The sequence below is a fragment of the Leucopleurus acutus genome (genome assembly GCF_964270905.1).
Source record: "Leucopleurus acutus genome assembly, chromosome: 21".
NCBI lineage: Eukaryota > Metazoa > Chordata > Mammalia > Artiodactyla > Delphinidae > Leucopleurus > Leucopleurus acutus.
The window spans coordinates 23,088,072-23,107,253 of NC_139163.1; the positions used below are offsets into that span (position 1 = coordinate 23,088,072).

Below are 19,182 nucleotides of genomic sequence, written 5' to 3' on the forward strand. Positions count from 1 at the left end.
CCTAGAAAGAGTCTGAAAAGAAATCTCTGATGAGGTATAAGAAACAAACAGGAGAACAGTGGTATGGTAGTTGAGAGAAAGAATGGTCACCAGTGTCCATTGTTGTTGAAAGTTTGGATCAAAAAGTGACCTTTGGGGGGCTTCCCTGGTGGCGCAGTGGTTGAGAGTCCGCCTGCCGATGTACGGGACGCGGGTTCGTGCCCCGGTCCGGGAGGATCCCACATGCCGCAGAGCGGCTGGGCCCGTGGGCCATGGCTGCTGAGCCTGAAAGTGATCTTTGGATTTTGAAAGGTAGAGTTCACTAATTACCTTAAAAAGAGAATTTCTGTTATTTGAGATCCCATCAGTTGCCATGTACAGTTCTAGACAGTGGTGAACAAACATAAAACGTTGTACAAACTTACACTCTAGTGGGAGAGACAGCCAACAAATAATATAGTTCAGATAAATAATAAGTGCCTTCAACGAAGATGCAACACAGCCAAAAATAAATTAATTTAAAAAAAGAAAGGAAATTAGGGGACTAGCACTTCCCTCAGCCACCAGGGCTTGTGCCCCAAAAGGCTTCCTAAATGTGATCTTCACCTCCCCCACCCCTGTAAACACTGTCCCTTCCCCATGATGGATTTTCCCTTTTCTCTCCTAGTTACACACCTGTTCATCCTGCTGTTGTCCCTCCCTCGAGGAAATCTCACCTGACTGATCTAAATCAAAGACTGTCACAGGAGTATCTATCCACTTTCTTTGCAATTATCATTGTTGCAATGTTACGCTTTTTCGTGTCTGTCTCTCTCACTAAACAGTAAGTTCCTTGAGGACAGAAACCGTACCTGGTTTTGCTCACCTCAGTGTTCCCCACACATAATATCAGTAAATGTTCAATCAATTTGTAGGATTACTTAACTAAATGTATTTGTACCTCTGCTTACTTTTTTCTTAGCCCTGTTACTAAAAAAAAAAAAAAAAACTCACAGACTTCCAAGAGCTCGGATTTGTATTAAATCCACTTGTTACTGAGTCCCGCCGCTCCTCCCTCTGAAGGTGGGTCTCACCAGACCCTAGTTCTGTGTCGGAAAGCGAGAAGCCTAGTGCAGACCACCCAACTGGCCTTACTGCTCCTTTATTACAAGATAGGGAGGAGAAAGAAATGGGTGCGCTTTGAAGGACGCAAAAGGATCCCCCAAAGGCTTCACACCAGTCCTCCCAAAGGACCGCGTCGACTCGCGCTCCCTTCCCGAAGGATGGGGAGATTGCAGGATGCGCGTTGGGGTCTGCGGGATGGAGTTTCCCGGACACTGCAGGGAACACGGGAGCTGGAGTCTCCACGGCCCGGGAACCGGGGCGGGGCCGGGAAGCCTCGCAGGTCGGCGATCCCACGGGAGCAGAGCCGGGGAGGAAGGGGTCAGCCCGAAGGCCCCCAGCCCGGCGCGCCCCCAGCGCCCCAGCGCGAGCGCGAGTCGCCGGCGGAAGTGCTGCGTCGCGCACTTCCGGGTGTTGTCTGGCAGCCGCCGCCGCGCGTCTCCGGTCTCCCGGCCGCCGCTGCCGTCGCCTCGGGTCCCGGAGGCAGGAGCGACGTCACCGCCATGGCCGGCATCAAAGGTGGGCTTGGGGCGCTGGGCGGCCAGAGGGCTGCGCGGCCGCCCCGAGAGAGGGGGAGGGGTTCCACGCAGGCCCCGCACGCCGCCTCCCGGGGCCGGGCGCGCGCCGCGGGGCCGCTGCGCTGGCGGCAGAGCCCTGACCCCCGACCCCAACCCCCGGCCTGCGCCCTCGGAGCCGAGGTGGGCGCGGCGGCCTCGGGGAAAGGACGGCGGGGTCGGCGGCTTGTCCGCCAGCCCCCACTTTCTGCTGAGCTCGGCAGCCTCGCTCCCACTCGTCGCGCCCCGTACGGAGAACGAAGTGGCCCGCGGGGTGTTCGGAGTCCCGCAGCCGCTCGGGCCATCACACATGTTTTGCAGGAGTTTGCGTCCGAGAGCGAGGCGGGCAGAGGGTGGTTTTGAGGGGGTCGCTAGAGATGCCAGTTACGGTAAATCAGTGTCATTTCCCATTTAAAGGCAAGAATGCGGTCTTCGGGCGCTGAGCCCAACCGAGTCCCCCAGGAACGCCCTGGAAGGCCTTAGGGATGGTTCTTTCCCAAACCTCGGCGATCACATCCACGCTCAGGACCCGTACTCAGAGCTTTACGCTCCTAAAACGGATGCATTTTGATTTGCGGTGTTGGTCTGACAGGATAGACCCTGTGAGCGACCCCAAGGGGCTCCTTCCCCCGCCCTCTCCACAGTTGCACGTTGAGGCTTTTTCACATTTCAAAGTTTTTATTTAGTTGAGTTTTTTTTTTAAGGCAAAAGAGTTTTTCATTAAAACTCAATGGAAAAGTACTCGTTTATTAGTCAGTTTCCTTTAGAAATAAGGGATGTCGCATGCTTTCCAACTGTTTGGTAGTTTTGTTAGCGTGGTTAGAAGCAAATACCATTACGAACGTTTTCAACTTAATTCTTGACAACGAATTACATTGATTTCCTGACCTGAGGCTTTGTAGAAGGGGCAGGCAAGCAGGAAGTGAAGAACTTCAATAACAGTGTTTCTTATTTGCTTTAAGGACAGCTTTTGCTGAGCTGCTTCCCCAGAGTCACATTTTTACTGTTTCTTATTTGTTTGTAACGTCTGAAGACATTTCATTTCCTATAGAAAACTTTGTCAATTGACCAGCTGAGTTACTTTCCAGTCTCCTTTTGAACTCTAACAGACCTTTTAAAATCCCTGTGTGAAAGGCAGTTATGGTAGAATGCTGGGTTTTTTTAGGATGTTGCCAGTTTCTCAGTTCTTTGCCAGTTTCTCAGTTCTTCTCCATTTCTTTACTGTCAATAAATGCAGGAGTCTCTCTCTCAAGAAAATAACTTTGTGATTGTGGACTTAGGTGAATATTAATCAGCAGAAAGTGTCTCAGATGGGATTGTACTTACACTTTTGGTTTCAGTAAGATTTTCTGATTGCTATGATTGTTTCAGGATGTTTTCTTCCTGTTGGCCTATCTTTATGTTGCTATGATTTAATCCACGACTTATTTCTTAAGCCATTTGCCTATTACTTTGTTATATACTGGATTTTTCTGGTAACTCCCAGGTTAGGGAACTGGTCCCTTCTCCTACTGCAGTCTCTTCGTAATCACGAACTAGCACCCAGTCTTTTGAGAGTTTAGACAAATCGGGCTGTTCCATCCCCAGCCTGGAGGCTTTGGGAGTAGAAACCAGACTCATCTAAGTTTTGCCTTCTGGATGTCAAATCACTCAATTACAGCATAAAATTTTGCCTCATTGATGTGTCATCTAGGACAACCATTTATACACATATGAGGAGTTTTGTATATAAATCAGCCTAATTGCTGATTTCATAAGACTGGAGAAACTTTACAACTTTTGAGAACACTTTTGAGCAGTTTATTTAACCCCATTGGCATTTATCTTATCCATCGTGACTGGGAGGTGAGATGTCACATAAAATTATTTTTTGATACCTGAATCTTATTTCAGTTCCTTGGGTTGTTTTTTTTTTTTTTTAAGAAATCATCTTCATTAACTTTTTTAGAGTGTACCCAAAGACTTTAGACTCCTTTTTGAGGATAAGAACATAAGTAGGGACTTCCCTGGTGGCACAGTGGTTAAGAATCTGCCTGCCAATGCACGGAACACGGCTTTGAGCCCTGGTCTGGGAAGATCCCACATGCCGCGGAGCAACTAAGCCCGTGCGCCACAACTACTGAGCCTGCGCTCTAGAGCCCACGAGCCACAACTACTGAGCCCACGTGCCACAACTGCTGAAGCCCACACGCCTAGAGCCTGTGCTCCGCAACAAGAGAAGCCCGCGCACTGCAATGAAGAGTAGCCCCCACTCGCCGCAACTAGAGAAAGCCTGCGCAGCAACGAAGACCCAACGCAGCAAAAAATAAATAAAATTTAAAAAAAAAAAAAGAAAGGAACATAAGTAATTTTTCTCTGTCATAGAACAGAGTTAACTTCAGCAACCAAGTCCTAAGGCTACTTATCTCTTGGCCAAGATTATCTATCGCAAATCTGGTATGCTCTTTGAGATTTTTATGCCTGATTTAACCTTTTATTTTTTTTAGTCTCTTCCCCCCAATCAGAGGGCAGTTCTTGCTTGTATGCAGCTCTCCCTCCTATTTCTCATCTCTTTAAATATAGGAAGCAAAATAAGCTTACAAAATTTTGTCTTCACAAGATACAGATAACAGTAATCCAGGAAAGAAAAGTTACTTTTCACTTAACTTTTTTCTGGGTACCTGAGTTGCCTATTGAAATATATATGTATAAGTGAGCATAGGTGATCCTTTAAAATAAAAAGGTTTTATTCCGCTGGAATTCACACACAGTTGTCACAAAAAATGAACAAATAACTTCTGAATAAGTGCCTAAGTGTCTGCTTATAAAGAATGTTAGCTTTGGGCTTCCCTGGTGGCGCAGTGGTTGAGAGTCCGCCTGCCGATGCAGGGGACACGGGTTCGTGCCCTGGTCCGGGAAGATCCCACATGCCGCGGAGCGGCTGGGCCCGTGAGCCATGGCCGCTGAGCCTGCGTGTCCGGAGCCTGTGCTCCGCAACGGGAGAGGCCACAGCAGTGAGAGGCCCGCATACCGCAAAAAAAAAAAAAAAGAATGTTAGCTTTAGTGTATGGGCTTTGTGGTATCTATGTTATGTCTCTGTTTCCTTTAGGAGTCTAAGGTCTATGCTGCATAAATGGCTTTTGAATAAATAAGGTATTATTATAGTGATGAACTTAGCTGTTTGGCAGTTATATTTCACAAAGCAGAGATGGTGTTTTACTTCTTCAGCATGTCTTATAACAATTATCTTTAGTGTTCAGAGAAGTATTTGCATTTTAGATCTAGTCCAACCCTTATTTTATAGAAGAAAGAACTGATATTTAGATGACTTAGTCAGCTAGTAAGTGGCTGGTAGGAGCTGGGACCCAGTGCCTCCTGACTCTCAGTTACGGCTGTTTCTGCTCTGCTGCATTGGGCTCTCTTTTTTTTCATCTCCCTCTCTCCCCTTTGCTCCCTTTCGTTCATTCTACACATGTTTATTATTGAGTGTTAAGAGCTGAGGCCTGAGCATCAGCAACAGAAGAACTCTTTCCCTGCTCTTGTGGTGTGAACAGCTTACAAGGGAAGACAAATACAAATCAGTATAACATTGCAGCTGTGATAAATGAGCACAGGGGAGGCATCCAGAGCAAAGAGGACCTCTGCACGTGCACGTCCCTCAGCCTGAAATGTTCCCCCCAGATAGCCACGAGATTGATTCACTTCTTCATTTCATATAGATCTCTGCTTAGATGTCTCCTCATCAGAGACGCTTTCCCAGCTGATGCATCTAGAATAGCACTCCCACCCCTTTACTTGATTTTTTTTTCCATAGCATTTGACATTTATTTGCTTACTTTTTAAAAAAATTTCTTTATTCTCCCACCAGAATGTAAGCATGAAAGCAAGAGCTTCGATTTCTTTACATTGTGCTGTCTCCAGTGTCAAGAACAGTGTGTGACACACAGTAGGCACTCAGTAGATATTTGTGGAATAAGTGAATAAATAAACATAATGGGAATCGGTCTAGTCAGGGGCTTTGCAAAAACTTCACTGAGGAAGAGATAACTGGGCTGTGACCTGAAGGAAATGTAGGAGTTCGCTTGGCAGAAAGAGGCAAGGACTGGGACAAGAATTCAAGCTCCGTGAGTGACATGGCCTTGCCTGTTCATTAACATGTCCCCAGCACCTGTTAGGTATTTGGTTCTATGTAGACATTTCTTGAATGAAATAAGTGAATGAAAAAGCATCTGAGGTAGAAGGGATAGCATGTGCAAAGGCCCTGTGGGTGAGGGAGCCAGCTGATTTCCAGGAGAGGAAAGGGGGCTGGTACAGCTGCAGTGCCAAGACCAAGGGGTGCTAGCCTGGGGTGATGTGTGTCCGAGCAAGGAAATGGGGTCAGCTTATGAGGACCTGTCTTGAACTGAACAAAACAAACGGTGAACTTGGTATTTTCCTCACTGCTTACATGGCATTCCCTTATAAACGTGAAGTTCCTCTTTTGCTGCAGATTAAAGTGCAAATGTGTGTTTTTCTTTGTGCAACTGAAAATCTAATGGCATTAAGGACTAAGTAAATGTGTTCACGGTTGACATGACCTACATCACTGATCTGAATGAAAACTAAATCTGCCCGGCTCCCATGTCATTGGGTGTCCTTGATTATGACCATCTTAATTCAGAGAAGTATATCAGTAGTTCTTAGCAGCATTTAACCCCTTGTGTTAATTTTGGTTTGTATATGTTGGATTTTGTCTTGGTAATTTGTAGACCTTCGACAGCTCTTTTGAATTTTAATGTTTTTGTTAAGGTTAGTGGACTGCATCATTAAAAAAAAAAGTAAGTTATTCTCTTAGCCACTGTAGTTGCAGAAATATAGGTTGTATAGAATTCAAAATAAATTGATCATTTGTTTCTTTGCTTAATTCTAGGCCATTGGTTAACTATGTATATTCAAGGAAGTTGTTTCTACTCACTTATCTATGTGAAAACACTTTATAAAACATAATGCTTTGTATAAGTGTGTGTGTGTGACTTCAGAAACTATATTTCAACTATAGAATGCATCTATTGCTTGTGATAATGTCTTAAAACAGTGATACCACCGAAGGATTGTACCTGTTATCCTGCAGATTTTCTAATGTGTAGGAACTTAGGGAAAGAAACCCAGCTATTGTTTTGCAAACGATTTAAATATCTGTAGCAGAATTAACTGACTGAGATTACTGACTACAGATATCCAGGGACACTTTTCACCTGTGCCTGTTGGGGGTGTGTGTGCAGGAAGTAGGAACTGCTCAGGAGAGGGTTTCCCATAGATGAGGCTTCTGAAGTCCAGTAAAGTTACTGCGGAGTTTCTCCACATACTACTTTTCAAAACGGTAATGATCTGAGGAGTGAGTATCATACTAATGCCTGGAGGAGCATTGATCTCGCAGACTGGGATGCTCATTTGACATGGAACCAGTAATTTGGGAATGTGGTGACGTGCTGGCGATAGGTCAGGGCTTTGAATATCAGTATCACTGTATTTTGCTTTGAAGATGCCACAAAAGACTTATTCTGAAACCAGGTAACTTCAGCTTTTGAAGATGATTCACTAATACATTTGCTTTTTTTGGTGTGTTTTGTTTGCTTTTTGCCTCTGGGATCACAGGTAATGTTCAGACTGCTAATAGTAATATTAATACAAATAGTGTTAATTTAATTTAATTACTATTTCTTTTTGTCTTTTTATTATTTACTTTGCAGCTTTGATTAGTTTGTCCTTTGGAGGAGCAATTGGGCTGATGTTTTTGATGCTTGGATGTGCCCTTCCAATATACAAGTATGTAAAATTTTTGTCTTTTTGAGTGTTTAAGTGTAAAATTTTTCTACTTTTAAAATTTAAAAAAATTTTTTTTACTACAATAGAAGTAATCCTGAGAAATGGTCGTTTACCAAGGACAAACTTTAAGTCTTCACTTAAAAGGTGTTTGAAAAGATTTTAGGACAGCAGCGTGCAAAAAAGACTGGCTGTCCTTGACTACTGCTAAGTCTTTAATGGCAGGATAGCAACACAGTAGCCCAGCACTACTGCTTAATTTTGAGAACCAATTGATTAAATTAAATGCAAGAAAATGTAAAATGTCTTTTGAGCAAAAACAAACAAAAACCTGTAAGCAGAGTCAAGAGCAACTGACAAAAGAAGTCATGTAAATGACTTTTGACAATTACTTTCCTTAGGACAGAGAGAATTTTTTTTAATTAATAGGATAAATTAGTAAGAAAAACACAGGGCTTCCCTGGTGGTGCAGTGGTTAAGAATCCGCCTGCCAATGCCGGGGCCACAGATTCGAGCCCTGGTTCGGGAAGATCCCACATGCCGTGGGCAACTAAGCCCATGCACCACAACTACTGAGCCTGCGCTCTAGAGCCTGCGAGCCACAAATGCTGTACCTGCGTACCACAACTACTGAAGCCTGCACACCTAGAACCCATGCTCCGCAACAAGAGAAGGCACCGCAGTGAGAAGCCTGCGCACCTCAATGAAGAGTAGCCTCCGCTCACCATAACTACAGAAAGCCCGCATGCAGCAACAAAGACCCAACACAGCCAAAAATAAACAAACAAGGGCTTCCCTGGTGGCGCAGTAGTTGAGAGTCCGCCTGCCGATGCAGGGGACACGGGTTTGTGCCCCGGTCCGGGAAGATCCCACATGCCGCGGAGCGGCTGGGCCCGTGAGCCATGGCCGCTGAGCCTGCGCGTCCGGAGCCTGTGCTCCACAACGGGAGAGGCCACAGCAGTGAGAGGCTCGTGTACCGCCAAAAAAAAAAAAAGGGAAAAAAATAAATAAATAAACAAAATAAAATTTTTTTAATCAAAAAAAAATACAGACAATGCAATAGAAAAATGAACTACAAATATGAAAAAAGAACTGCAGATTGCTACTAAGAACATGAAAATATACTCAACCTCACTCAAAATTAAATGAAATCCATTGGCAAAGATAAAAGATATGGCAAACAAGCATTGTTATGTACTCTGGGTGGAAGTTTAAATAGGTGCAAGTCCTCTGGGAGGCCAGCTTTCCAGTAGCTCTCAAAATGTATATATTCTCTGAACTAGCCTTTCCACTTCTTAGAATTACTCATAGAAATCCACTTACAGATGTTTGCAAAGATATGTGTAGTCGGGGGAGAGTATGGATGTTCATGGCAGACTTGTTTATAATAACAACAGCAACAAAAAAAAAACTGGAAGCATCCTAAAGGTCTGTCAAAAGAAAAATGATAAATTATAGTACATCCATCAATGAAAATACTAGGCAGTCTTAAAAAGAATAAGAGCTGGATTGCTAATATGTAAAATAACATATATTGTTAAGGGCTTCCCTGGTGGCGCAGTGGTTGAGAGTCCGCCTGCCAATGCAGGGGACACGGGTTCGTGCCCCGTTCCGGGAGGATCCCACATGCCGCGGAGCAGCTGGGCCCGTGAGCCATGGCCGCTGAGCCTGCGCGTCCGGAGCCTGTGCTCCGCAACGGGAGAGGCCACAGCAGTGAGAGGCCCGTGTACCGCAAAAAAAAAAAAGCAAACAAACAAAAAAGATATATTGTTAAATTTAAAAGTGCAGTGATTCATTCATATCTTTAAAGTTTATCTATATGGGAATATGGAAGGACCCAGATCAATAGGAGTGGGGAAGACACAGACAGCCTTGGTTTTTCACTTTTTGTGCTTTTATAATTTTTGCACGTTTTTTCCCTTAAACTTATGTCCATTTGTAATTTTTTTTTCTCAAAATATTTAGGAAAAGATCTTTTAGGAAAAACATATAGATAAATCTTTGCTTATCATGAGTGTCTAAGTACAAGCAAATCTCCATTATGATGTGTGTTTTATTTTATGGCAGTTTTAAAAGCCATCTATTTCTTTTTAACTTTTTATTTTGAAATGACGATGGGCTCTCAAGAAGTTGCAAAAGTAGTACAGAGAAGTCCCTTATACCCTTCACACATCTTCTCCCAGTGTTAATATCTTACACAACTGTTTTATATGATCACAAACAGGAAATGACATTGGCACAATACAATAGCTAGACTGTAGACTAAAAGCCATCTGTTTTTATTGTGATAAAGTTCATATTCTGACTGAAAGTCTTCAATATTACTGTCAGTTCATTTTCTGTATTTTGATTTCAGTATTTTGGGAGTTCCTAGTGACCTGTGGAAAGTTTGGGAGTGTTCCAGCTTCATGCTAAGGCAGGATGTTAGAAGTCAAGGGCATGAATCTTGAATTTTTAAAATTACTGTTAATAATTCCATTTTTCAATAATCCCTTTTTATTTATAACCTAAAATGAAAAAATATATATTTTTAATTTTGGGCTTTGATTCAACTGTTAAAATTCATAAAGTGTTTTCTTTTAATTTGAGAAATATTTAATCATTGTATCATAACTTTAGGAATACTGTGATTCTAAATGTCCCTCTTTTCAGTGTTCAGGTTATAGCTTATTTTTAAACTGTGTTATATTTTGTACCTTCCAATATGCTTCGGTCCTTATTTTTAAAAAGAGTGGATCTTGTGTGAGGAAAATGACAAAAATAGCAAAAACTACATTAACTTATTTTTCTTTTTCTAGCCAATACTGGCCTCTCTTTGTTCTGTTTTTTTACATCCTTTCACCTATTCCATACTGCATAGCAAGAAGATTAGTGGATGATACGGATGCTATGAGTAACGCCTGTAAGGAACTGGCCATATTTCTTACAACAGGCATCGTGGTCTCAGCTTTTGGACTCCCTATTGTATTTGCCAGAGCACACCTGGTAAGTGAAAGCATTCTTCTACTAATGGTTTTACATTAGATTGTGTTCAGTTTTTCTCAGGAAAAAAGTTTTTGTTAAATGACATGAAAAAGAGATGAGAGACATAGGAGCCTAGAGGATAAGAGATAAAAATCTTACTTTTGTCGTTGTTAACTGGTGGAAATACTGGAGAGCATTGGCGGCGACAGTTGGCTTGCCAGTACTTCACTGTCAGAATTGGGCACATGGACTTGGCCAGTGCTGAACAACCACAGGCCTGCCCTGTATAGCTTAAACATGGAAGACCCGGGGAGATCCGTGTTCTCTGCAGGTGGGAAAGTACCAAAGAGTAGAAGAGGCTTCCCAGACTCACCAGTCAGATTCACTCCTGCATCTCTGGGCGGGTGGAGATGGCAGAGAAGACGGACTGGCCGCCCTTCCACATGGAGAGGGTGATGACTCCCCACCTCTTGAAAAGAATGTGCACGAGTGTGTTTGCATCTCTGATATTTTAAATTTAATCTGCTCTCTAGATAAAATTTTTAGGTTCACAAATGAAGAGTTGGAGCAAACTTCTTTGTAAACAGAAAATTGTAGAATTCTGTGCTGCCTCCTCATAGCCTGGAAGTTAGGCTTGCTTTTGAATAATTATCATCTTACATGACTTTCTGTCTCTTTAAAGGAACCAGCGATACATAAGAACAGCATTACATGTTCAGCAGCGTCAAAGTTATTATTACAAGTTGTATTTGTTTTGGATCGTGATTGGCTACAGCTAGAGCCCTGATTCACTTTTCGTTTCATTATTGTTTTTCATGTCTGTTAACTGAGCGTTTCTGTCTTCTTCTGTAGATCGAGTGGGGAGCTTGTGCACTTGTCCTCACCGGAAACACTGTCATCTTTGCAACTATCCTGGGCTTTTTCTTGGTCTTTGGCAGCAATGATGACTTCAGCTGGCAGCAGTGGTGAAAGGGATTACTGAACTCTTGTCAGATGGACTTCTTGTCATTTCTCAGCCGTCCGTGCACACAGGAGGTGGGGCAGTGATGCCGAGCAGTGGAGCGAGCCTCTTGGGGGTGTTCTAGGCGCTCCTTCTCTCTTGTATTGTAAGCATACTATTTTCACAGAGACTTGCTGAAGGATTAAAAGGATTTTCTCCTTTGGAAAAGCTTGACTGATTTCACACTTATCTCTAGTATGCTTTTTGTGGTGTCCTGCTGAATTTAAATATTTATGTGTTTTCCCTGTTCAGTTTTTTTTTTTAACCAGTATGCAATGTTAAATATTTTTTAAATCTAATAACCATTTGCATTGGTTAGGAACTAGAGTTCTGCTGGCTATTACTGGGCTAAAGTACTTTTTTTTCCTTAAAATTATTTAACCTCCATTACTACACAAAGTTATAAAGATAAGTTTTTCAATCAGTCAGGATGACATCACTCCCAATTTTATGCAAACATGCAGACTATTAGCATACCTTATAGACGATATACTCAGTGCAAATATAGCTGCATTTATACCTCAGAGGGGCCAAGTATTAATGCCACGCCCTCCATAAGGATTGCTGGTTTTGCTGGAAAGCAGGTGTTTTGTGAACTGCAAATTATTTTATGGAATTGCTACAAAGGAGTGCTTTTATTCTCAATTGTTAGAAGAACTTATTGTTAAAGGTAAGAGTGTAAAAGCAGATTTTTGAGATATGGTTTTTATTTATGTTACAATTAGAGTGAGTTGCATTGTGGGAAGAAATGATATTGAAATTCCATTTTTTTGAATCCTGTTTCTATTTATAAGTGAAATTTTTAATCTTCTTTCAGACTTTCATGTTTTACATGGGTAAAGGGACACACACAGAACTACTACTGATACGGGAAAGTGTATGTTTGCATCCTACATACTAGAAAACCTTTTCCTGCCTCCTCCTTATAACTTATTTTATACATTGTATATATTAAGTAAAATCACTCTTCCAATATGGTTTAATAACACGTTAAACTAGAGGTTTTAACACACCTGGAGAGTGATTGCTCCACCATACATTCAGAGTGCCCCAGCCCCGCAAGGCCTTGACGTGATTAACAAGTGACTTGTTAGTTATGCTGGTAATTCATGTATTAACAACTCAAGATTTAGACCACGGTAATTGTAGTTCTTATCCCCTAAGGTTATATCATATGTAATTTTTAAATATTTAAGGCAAGTTTCCTGTATACCTCTCAACTGTTTTGATTTTTATTTCACCGTAATAGATTTGCTGTTACCTTTTAAAAATGGCCTTGATTGTGTGAATTAATGCGAAGTAGCCAAATCCAGCTGTATCGCAGCTTCAGACACAAAGCTGACCAAAACGTTCCCAGTAACCAGGCGTGATCAAATTGTAGTGGTCATTCCATCTCACGATTATCAGTACTTTTTTTCAGGAGCTAGTTTTGAAAATGTTCAAGTTGGTCTGACAGTATTTTGTTAAGGACATTTGTTTATATGTTTATTCAGTATACTTACATAAAACCTGTTCTGCCTTCAGACAAAAATGGAGTAATCATGACAACTGTCTTGTTTTATAAAGTTGATTTCTCCAAAAAATGGGAACAAATTGTGGGTTTGTTCAGCTTTTTACTAAAGATGCCTCAAGGCCACGGGCTTTATCGCCCAACTCAAGTTGTTACTTTGAGCCGTGAGATGGGAAGCAGAATAAAAATGCGTGCGTGTGGCTGTCGCATTTACAAACAGGCTGAAAGCAGCTTGCAGTGTTAGGATGTGGTAGGCGTAAAGACGGAGGAGGGGCAGCCACACGTGGATTAGGCAGCTGGTGATACAGTTGGGAACTCAGTGCCTGTGATCAACTCAATTTTTTTTCTTTTTCTTTTTTTTTTTTTGCCAAAAGTACATTCTCTGGTCTTCCCCCATCCATTTTCTGTTCTAGAATGTCAGTGCAGTGCACTGCTACTGTTTCATTTACTTGGCCATAGACTCTTTTTCTGAGAGCTGCGTATTTCTTCTGTATACTAATCGCACTGGCAGCATTGTGTCTTTGACCTTGCACACTAGCTTGACATAGTGCTGTCTCTGATTTCCAGGCTAGTTACTTGAGGTCTGAATTTTCCATAGAATGTGCACTGATCCTGCATTGCCATTCTTCTATGGAAAGAGAACTTTTGATGATGAAACAATAAAGATTTTAAATATCTATTTTAGTTTGTGGGTGTTTTTGAAATGAAAATATACAACACACTTCAGTTGCTGAAGTGCATTATCCATTTTAACGATGTGATATAAAGCAAGGATGACGTTAGTTATAAGGTTAGTCTTGCAGAAGTTTCACTTCCAAAATAAAAGTGAAAACATAGTAATAAATACTACACTGAAGCTGTATGATTTTGAGCTGTAGTAAAAGGATTGGTAATCTGGGGGAGCAGAATTTTTACTGACCTTTTAGAAAAATAGCCATAGAAGGTTTTGTTGACATAAAAAGACTACTGACTGTCAAAAGTCAAGGTTGTACTTGTTCTTAAATTTTCAGAATTTTTTTTATGACTGCACGTTTTATTATATATTTATTATTATTCATCATTAGAGCATTTTGCTTTTTGCAGACATTTCAAACAGTTAAAGGTAAAAAAAATTCATCTGGGGCTTCCCTGGTGGCGCAGTGGTTGAGAGTCCGCCTGCCGATGCAGGGGACACGGGTTCGTGCCCCGGTCCGGGAAGATCCTACATGCCGCAGAGCGGCTGGGCCCGTGAGCCATGGCCGCTGAGCCTGCGCGTCCGGAGCCTGTGCTCCGAAACAGGAGAGGCCACAACAGTGAGAGGCCCACGTACAGCAAAAAAAAAAAAAAATTCATCTGTGTGGTACAATGTGAACAGAGAAAAGTACTGTTCTCTTATCAAACATGAATCTTGTCCCAAGTTGTCCTAATTATAATCTCATTGTATACTTTAAAAAAAATTCAAACCATAGGTTCTTAGTGTCTGCTTTAATATGATTTTGGGGGCATTGTGAAAATAATCCAGACTTTAAAAGTTAACTCTAGAATGTTTATATTGAATGTGACTAGTTTTATAAGTGTCAGGTAACTTTCAATCACATCAAATTTAACAAGCAGCCATGCAACATTACTATTAAGTGGTATGTACATTTTAGATCTCAGGAGGCTTTTTGATGCATAAATTGGTGGGAATTTCAAATTCATATTTCTTCTGTATAAGCCTGTATTATCTTTTCTGTCAGAAAAGATTAGGGAGCTCTTGTTTTATTGCAGGACTCCTAATTTTCATGCAGTCCCAGGGAAGAGAACATATCCTGTAAAATAAATATTCCAGACAACTAAAGCTTAACTCAAAAAGAACTATGTTTGTTTTAACTATTTTGACCTAAGTATTAAATGGATCATATACTTTTATACTTTCTTAGGATATATTAAAACATTTTGATTTTTCCTTGGTAATTTAGAGTTATCATAAATTATTTTTCCCGTTTTTTATTTTTATAATTGTTTATTGATAGTTGATGTACAATATCATATAAGTTTCAGGCGTACAATATAGTGATTCACAATTTTTAAAGGTTATACATTTATAGTTATTATAAAATATCGGCTATACTCCCTGTTTGTACAGTATATCCTTGTAGCTTTTTTTTTAACTTTTTATTTTATTTTATTTATTTATTTATTTGTTTTGGCGGTATGTGGGCCTCTCACTGCTGTGGCCTCTCCCGTTGCGGAGCACAGGCTCCGGACGCGCAGGCTCAGTGGCCATGGCTCACGGTTCCAGCTGCTCCGTGGCATGTGGGATCTTCCCGGACCGGGGCACGAACCCGTGTCCCCTGCGTCGGCAGGCGGACTCTCAACCACTGCGCCACCAGGGAAGCCCTAAACTTTTTATTTTATATTGGATTATACTTGATTAACAATGTTATGATAGTTTTAGGTGTACAGCAAAGTGATTTTAGTTATACGTATACATGTATCTATTCTTTTTCAAGTTCTTTTCCCATTTAGGTTGTTATATAATATTGAGCAGAATTCCCTGTGCTATTTTCCCCTATTTTAAATGGCCCCTGACCTGTATTTTTCTGGAATTGTGTCTTTGCCAGCTTTTCTTACAACTGAGTGTTCTAACACTCCTTAACTTCTTTTATTTCTAATTTTCTAGTCAGTAATATGTTAGTAAGAATGGAATGTGGTCGGGGGAAAAAATGAGGTAACCAAGCTGACTGAATCAAGTATATAACATTTCTGTACACAATACAGCATCACTGGAGTTAACTAGGGTGTCTCCCACCTCTTACACAAATGAAATGCTTTGTGACGGAAATGGCTCTTTAAAAAACTGTCACTGTTAACTGTATACAGATAAGGGGGGTGGGAGGAGCGCCAGATAGGGAGATGGCACAGTGCAGAGCAGAAGCGTTAGAGTTCAGTTTTCCACACTTTCATGTAGGAGTTATTCCGAGCTTAAGTTCCTCACAGACCTTTGTCTGACTTCTGAGATCTTACATCTCTCTTCACCGTCTGTTTTCAGTTGCAGAAAGTCTAGATAGAGACAGTTTTGCTGTTTATTTTTATAGGAAACTTCGTACTGTATATTTTGCTTCCAATCTCTTGAAGATAATTTGAATTCACCCCTGGGTTTAGGACTGTAGGACTATATGCTGTAGTCACAGCAATTCAGATATTAACTCTTAATCTTGTAAATTCCAGCTGGAAGGAATAAAACAGAGAGAGTCAAAAAGTGTTTCCACAGCTGAGAAATTAAGACCATAAAACATTCCTTTTTCAATTATAGTTGCTTTCTTTTGTGTATTTAGAGGCAGCACTAAAAGGGGGAGTCAGGAATCTTATTTCAGGAGCCAGTAGAACGGCTAATACTATGAAAGAGAAATTTTGTTGCAGTTTACAACCATAGGAACCATCAAATAGAATAAAATACTATAGAACAAACATGAGTATTTCCATATGTGTTATAATAAGAGCATTACTACTTTATAATTTAGTTATCCTGATTTATAGTTTGGCATTTCATATCAGAAGTGTCTTTCTCTCTTACCAGATCAGTTATTGTTTAATATTATGTAAATATAGTGTGAAATAAGTGTCAGTGAACTTGTGTAGATTTGTGAACCGCTCCAAAATAGGACAGATGTTTTCCTGAAAGCTAGGTATACTTAACATAGAACATTTGAAAATTGTTTCTAAAAGTGTTCACAATTGAACAATTTCTTAGGATAGGACTAAGATGGATGGATTTTTATTTATTTTCGTCATGCTCCAAAACATAGGTGAGAATCAGCTCTAAAACCTAGTTATGAGTATAGTAGTGAAGAAGAGGGTGTTAGTCTCCCAAGGATTAAGGAAAGCTGGGTTTGGGAATTCCCCGGCGGTCCAGTGGTTTCACTGCCGAGGGCCCAGGTTCAAGTTCAGTCCCTGGTCGGGGAGCTAAGACCCCACAGCCACATGGCACAGCCAAAAGAAAAGAAAAGAAAAGCTGGGTTTGAGCCATACTCCGTACCTAGAAAAGTTCTTTGTTCCCAGCGGCAGTTATATACACTGCGGGACCGATTCTAGGTACTGTTGGGGAACAGAAAAAGATGGGGACATGTCCCTCTCTGAGCTGTCAGTCTAGTGAGCTAAGACGAGACACAAGAACAGACCAAAGGAAGCTGATTACTATACATGCCAAAGGAGAAGTTTGTGGGTTCACAGGAGGAAACAATTTGGGAAGCAAAAGTGAGGTGGAGGGAGTTTTCCGTTCTGCTCTGCCGGTCTTCTGCTGGCAGGCAGGGTCATGGACACGAGGGTGTGTCCAGAGCAACGTCCTGGTGGCGGTTCTTCAGCTCCCTGGGGCTCGGGAGGTGGTGAGCGCACCAGCAGTGGTCGTGGGAGCTTCTTGATTCTGACACCCTCATCTCTGGGTCCCAGATACAATGGAGATGGGAGAGGTGGTGAGACTTAGGGTATATTTCAAAAGAACTGATCAGGGCTTCCCTGGTGGCGCAGTGGTTGGGAGTCCGTCTGCCAATGCAGGGGACATGGGTTCGACCCCTGGTCCGGGAAGATCCCACATGCCGCGGAGCAATTAGGCCCATGCGCCACAACTACTGAGCCTGCACTCTAGAACCCACGAGCCACAACTGCTGAAGCCCGCATGCCTGGAGCCCGTGCTCCACAACGGGAGAAGCCACGGCGCTGGGAGGCCCACGCACTGCAGCAAAGAGTAGCCCCCACTGCAACTGGAGAAAGCCCGCGTGCAGCAACGAAGACCCAACTCAGCCAACAAATTAATTAATTAATTAAAAAATTTTTAAAAAGGAACTGATCAAGCAGATTCGCTGATGAATTGTGTGGGAGAAAGGGAGAAGTCAAGCGTGACAAGCAAGTTTTCAGTTGTCCCTGTCAGGGCCGTGGGGAGAAGATGTAATGAGGGAGAGTTGGAAAAAGACAACTGAGGTGGACACCACTTCCAAAATACTGGTTTGTCATATGTATTTGTTACCTAGAAGTATCATTCGCCATGTTTAAAATCTTTACCAGACAAGAGAATACTGCTGACCTGTTGCCCTGTATCTGCTTTATAAACTGCTTGAGGGGCAACGTGGTAGCACACCACCTCGTCCTCGCAGTTACACTGTGGGCTCTGGAGTCACACTGCCTGGTCTCCAGGCTCTTCCTTACACTAGATGTGTCACCTCAAGCGAGTCCTTTCTCCTTTCTGGGTCCCATTTCCACACCTGTAAAATGAGAATGATAGTAGTACCTACCTCAGGGTGGTGGTAGGGTTCAAGTGTGACGTACAGAGAGCTCACAGTGATGGTCTTGTTCAGTGTTAGCCATTATTACTGTTTCTCTTGCCAGTTCTCTGTACTGCTAAGCAGTTCCCTCTTCTCACACGAGTAGACAAACTTTTTTTTTTTTTTTTTTGTGGTATGCAGGCCTCTCACTGTTGTGGCCTCTCCCGTTGCGGAGCACAGGCTCCGGATGCGCAGGCTCAGTGGCCATGGCTCATGGGCCCAGCCGCTCCGCGGCATGTGGGATCCTCCCGGACCGGGGCACGAACCCGTGTCCCCTGCATCGGCAGGCGGACTCTCAACCACTGCGCCACCAGGGAAGCCCGACAAACTCTTTTTAAAAATACATTTTAACAATCCAGTCTCTCTAGAGAATATATTACAGACACGAGTCACTGTCAGCCTCATAGTATCTCTTGGAAATGCTGTAACCACCTTGTTCCCTGTCTGTTGAGTACTTCAAGATAATCAAGAGGGTCTGTTGACTATCTAATAGACACTGCCTGGTGCTGTGACACGTGCTTCCAATGCACTAAGGACACATGATCCTCCCACCCCCTACTTCTGCCTCAGAACTGAGATGTGGTACACATTTTTTTCTAGAACAGAGAAATATCAATATATTGCCAGACTTAAAACAAGAAGGGGAAGTCACGGTGAATCTGAAACTAAGAAATCCTTGAGAAAATGAAAACATCAGGGATCAAATTGAAGAGAGAAGCTGCAGCTTGAAACACCGGTGGCAGGTGCATGAGCGAACACTACCCTAAAAGGTGGGAGCCGTGCCGGGGAGGCCCCGTACCACTGCAAGTGGTGGAACCTGGGGCCAGGACGGGCTTGGGCAACTCCCAGGGGGATTACATGGGGTGCTGTAGTGGGAACAGCCAAGCCAGCAGGTCCACCTGCATCACATACACACACATCCCCGTCTCACGCCCTCTAGGGTGGGGGAAACCCGTATCCTCCAGTAGCAAGAATGAGAATACCCAGTCCAGAAGACCAGCCATCAAGGTACCC

General features: G+C 42.5%; 1 protein-coding gene across 1 annotated transcript; it reads left to right on the forward strand.

The window, feature by feature from the left end:
• Positions 1-1,494: 1,494 nt before the first annotated feature.
• Positions 1,495-13,543, forward strand: LEPROTL1 (leptin receptor overlapping transcript like 1). The gene is made up of 4 exons (XM_082863722.1): positions 1,495-1,599; positions 7,343-7,418; positions 10,214-10,400; positions 11,232-13,543. Exons 1-4 carry the CDS (start codon positions 1,584-1,586, stop codon positions 11,346-11,348), a joined length of 396 nt encoding a protein of 131 aa, XP_082719848.1. The 5' UTR covers positions 1,495-1,583; the 3' UTR covers positions 11,349-13,543.
• The last annotated feature ends 5,639 nt before the right edge of the window (positions 13,544-19,182 follow it).

What these genes read in the sequence shown, in the direction of transcription:
- LEPROTL1 (XM_082863722.1), top strand. An exon ending in TGTGCCCTTCCAATATACAA is followed by an intron (nt 7,419 to 10,213) that starts GTATGTAAAATT and finishes TTCTTTTTCTAG; the next exon opens with CCAATACTGGCCTCTCTTTG. An exon ending in TATTTGCCAGAGCACACCTG is followed by an intron (nt 10,401 to 11,231) that starts GTAAGTGAAAGC and finishes CTTCTTCTGTAG; the next exon opens with ATCGAGTGGGGAGCTTGTGC.